We start from the raw sequence: 4326 nt of genomic DNA on the forward strand, positions 1-4326 counted from the left end.
TGACTCTGAATTATACTTAACGGTGACCAAATTAACGCTATAACCGAGCAGCTAGCAGAATAGACTCTGATTATACTTAACGGTGACCAAATTAACGCTACAACCGGGCAGGTACCAGAATAGACTCTGATTATACTTAACGGTGACCAAATTAACGCTATAACCGGTCAGCTAGCAGAATAGACTCTGATTATACTTAACGGTGACCAAATTAACGCTAAAACCGGGCAGGTACCAGAATAGACTCTGAACTCATTATACTTAACGGTGACCAAATTAACGCTACAACCGGGCAGGTAGCAGAATAGACTCTGAATATACTTAACGGTGACCAAATTAACGCTACAACCGGGCAGGTACCAGAATAGACTCTGGTTATACTTAAAGGTGACCAAATTAACGCTACAACCAAGCAGGTTTCAGAATAGTCTCTGATTATACTTAACGGTGACAAGATTAACGCTACAACCGAGCAGCTAGCAGAATAGACTCTGATTATACTTAACGGTGACCAAATTAACGCTACAACCGAGCAGGTACCAGAATAGACTCTGGTAATACTTAACGGTGACCAAATTAACGCTACAACCGGGCAGGTACCAGAATAGACTCTGATTATACTTAAAGGTGACCAAATTAACGCTACAACCGAGCAGCTAGCAGAATAGACTCTGATTATACTTAACGGTGACCAAATTAACGCTACAACCGAGCACCTAGCAGAATAGACTCTGATTATACCTAACGGTGACAAGATTAACGCTACAACCGAGCAGCTAGCAGAATAAGACTCTGATGAGACTTAACGGTGACAAGATTAAGATATAGATTTATTTAATACTCATCCTTAAACAAAGTAAAAAAATGTAAATTAAAATGTCCATATAATTAGTACAGATTTAACCATATGCTACATTGAAACAACATTAAAGAAAAAAAAGAGAAAAAAAAAAAGGAATTAAAAAGTTCAACATCAAAAATTTATTTTTCGTTTTAACAACCTGTACAATGAAACACACGTTAGTGTCACGATGGGACTATTTTAACATTTAAACACTATAGACGTCCTGCTCATGCATGTCATGTGGGTGCATACAATCTGAGTTCAATCTGATCAACTTTCTATTTTAGACAACCCGCGAATTTCAAACAAGACAGTGCCTGCAGAATACCAATATCGGCACATTATGCAACAGCATTTTTTTTCTTCTTTCTATAGAAATGACAAACACGTGTTTTAAAATGCTGTAATAATTAATGCATTCATATAGAACATATATATGTATTAAATGCTTATCACGCTAAGGAAATAGAGCTGTATGTTAATATTAGCGTTAAAAGTAGCAAAATATTAATTGATGAAAGGGACTTATTAAATTCAGAGACATATAGGTAACTCTTCATCTCTGTTAAATTTTAATCTGCCAAAATAAACGTTTCATTGTTCACAAATATTACATCAACATGTTCTCTTTCTTGCGTCATTACATTAATATCAATATTTGAAAATTCTTAAATTAACTTAATTCAAAAGTCATTCTATCAATCATTTGATCGGGATTAAGTACAAACATTAATCGATATATTTTTGCACGATTTTTTAGCTGAATGGTTTTACAATTTTATCGCTTATTTAATCAGCAACTGTGTCAGAGATAGAAAATGGCGACAAGTGGGTGTTTAACTCGTTCAAAACAATATTTATCAGACATAAATATTGCTTGTGTTCCGTGTAGGAGTAGGATAAAGAGGGAAAGACGAATAGAGGTGTTAAATATTGTATAGACTGCCAAGAGTTTTTGTGTACTGTATGCGTGAATAAACACAACAGTGTTTCTGTTTTCGCTGGACATTCTTTACTTGATAGGTCAAAATTTAGAACATTAGGCGGATCAAAAGACGAACACACTGCCTCTTTGCAAACAAAGAGACACAATTTACATTCAACGAAGGTATTGGACGGAGATCAAAAGTATATCTAAACTCCTATTATTGTTCATAAATTTACAAAGATATGATGTATCTGGGGATGATTATACCGTACAGTTTCTGTTGGTGTAAAAAGCCTGTACTTTTCAAGAAACGTACATCAAAAAAGTAACTCAATATTTATATAAAATAATGTCAACTTTTTAGTATAATAGATATGTTATACTGTGTCACGAAAAGAATGAAATGACATTTTGTAAGTTTCAGTTTTCTAAGAACTAATAGTGATGCCAGACGACGGCGTTGGTACAACTCTACAATTTATCATGTCTATATTAGCCTTCCACTAAGGATATTCGCATGCCACTGTTTATCCTTGCGTGCTAGTACAATACGGCTAAATGGGTTCAAATTTCTCGACTCTATAGATGCATGTCCTAGCCAAGCAAGTGAGGTGGTTTTGATCCAAAACGTTGCTTTAAGTTTGTATATTAGCCAAATCATCATCCCTGTTTCGGAGCCATATGACCTACATTGTGCAAACTAAACCAGACCATTCATTGAATTAATTGTTAAAGATCTGTGATGCTGTAAATAGAAAAGAAATTGTAAAACTTATGGCAATGAAGACACAAATGTTCAAAATAACAGTCATATTCTATTCTTTTTAGGAGTTATACTAATAAGTTCATATCACATATAAATATTCTTTATAATAATAATGTAGATTAAATTTTTATATACTTTTTAATTAGGAGACGTTCAGACAAGCGCCAAAGGGATAAGCTAGTAGAACCAAGAACCAAGTTATATACATTTGAACATATAGGCACATACAACATATTTCTACCTAAAAAGAAAGAAATCAGTCAGGTATGGTCATTATGCATACTTGATTCTTGTGACATACTTATTGCTGACCGTTATAACAATAATTTGAAACTTCTAGATGGCAAAACATACCGAAATAAAGAAAAAGTTGAGCTTTCTGATACACCTAATTCTGTTTGTAAAGGTCGGACACATGAGGCAATAGTCGCTTTAGAAAATGAAGGCATACAATTCGTATCTACGAAGAAGAATCTTGTTCTTACCAATATATTAAGGATGGATCATATTTGCTTGGGTGTTTGTATGATTTCTTCGAATATATATGTCACTGACGGTAAAAACAGAAATATTTTTAAGTATGACTTGGAAGGAAAGCTATTAAAGACAATTTCTGGAGAAACAATATTTGGGTGGAACCAAATTTTTAGTAGCCAGTGACGATGGAAAAGCTCTGTTTGTAACTGATAGGGACGAAGGATTGGTAAAAATGGATCTTGAAGGCAATGTCATCTGGAAACTACCAGAAAATGCTTTTGGAGAAGCATTCAACTTATGCACAGACGGATTTGAAAAATATTTTCGTTGCTTGTAATGATTCTTGTAATGTAGTTCAAGTAACATATGATGGAGAGTGTCTAGGAAGGGTGGTGAAAGACAAGTTTAGGACTGATGCCACGGGGATTTGTTTCGACAGAAATACATCGAAACTTGTTGTTGGAGAAATGGATGGGAGCAGGATACATGTTTATTCGGTGAGGTAGGAAAATGACAATCGTAGAAGAACTTCACAGCTCGTGTTTGGTTAAATAATATAAAATAAAAAAAATTTGGTAGAAATACAACCGTGCATAATCACAGTTCAAAGTGGTATTGCACCTTATTGTACTAGAGTAATAATGTTAATTATTGTCACCCTCTCGAGGAAAACGTCTCTGTTTTCATTGGCAGATAAAAAGCACTTCTTCACTGTCCTATTAATAATTGATTATGATTTGATTTCTACAATCATAGCTGAAAAGTAAAAATGGAAATCTTTCTGACACGAGACAGTTCTGTCGATTTAAATTAACAGTTTTCTAGATAGAATAAAAAAGAAGATTAAATTTATATGAAACATCTAAACAATTTTGATTATAAGATTTATTTCCTACATTTTTTTTTTGTACATGTATATGTTTTTGCTTGTACGGATACGCTTTAAATGTCAACTTAAAACAACCAGAAAACATATAAAATTTGGCATTTTAAACATTGCAGTATTAAAGTGGTATGCGAAGGATTATAAACTTTTTAAAATGGTTTTAAAAACAGCGTCTTCCCTTCTTTTTGGGCAAAACTAAAATTTGCTTATTCCCTGCACAAATATGTACAGACAGTCACAAGAATATTGCTATGTTTGTGTTGAAGATTTAATACCGTGAAACCGGTCATTGGGGATGAAAGAGATGTTGCAATTTCCATTATCATCATCAACAGACTCAATAAAACCAAGTCTGTAATTTTCATATACTTCCGTTGTTTTATTTGCTTTCGAGGGATCATTCCTTTTTTAAAGTTTAATATGAG

The 4326-nt window shown here is 33.6% G+C and overlaps 1 protein-coding gene across 1 annotated transcript; it reads left to right on the forward strand.

Moving 5' to 3' along the window:
* Positions 1–1742: 1742 nt before the first annotated feature.
* LOC132750177 (uncharacterized) lies at positions 1743–3575 on the forward strand (the record flags this gene model as incomplete). Its single annotated transcript, XM_060740119.1, has 2 exons — positions 1743–1972; positions 2685–3575. Coding segments are annotated over 2 exons (744 nt in total), but the record flags the coding sequence as incomplete, so codon positions are not given.
* Between the last annotated feature and the right edge of the window lie 751 nt (positions 3576–4326).

Source organism: Ruditapes philippinarum, unplaced genomic scaffold, assembly GCF_026571515.1.
Source record: "Ruditapes philippinarum isolate M1 unplaced genomic scaffold, ASM2657151v2 ctg15846_1_1_1_1, whole genome shotgun sequence".
Classification (NCBI taxonomy): Eukaryota; Metazoa; Mollusca; class Bivalvia; order Venerida; family Veneridae; genus Ruditapes; species Ruditapes philippinarum.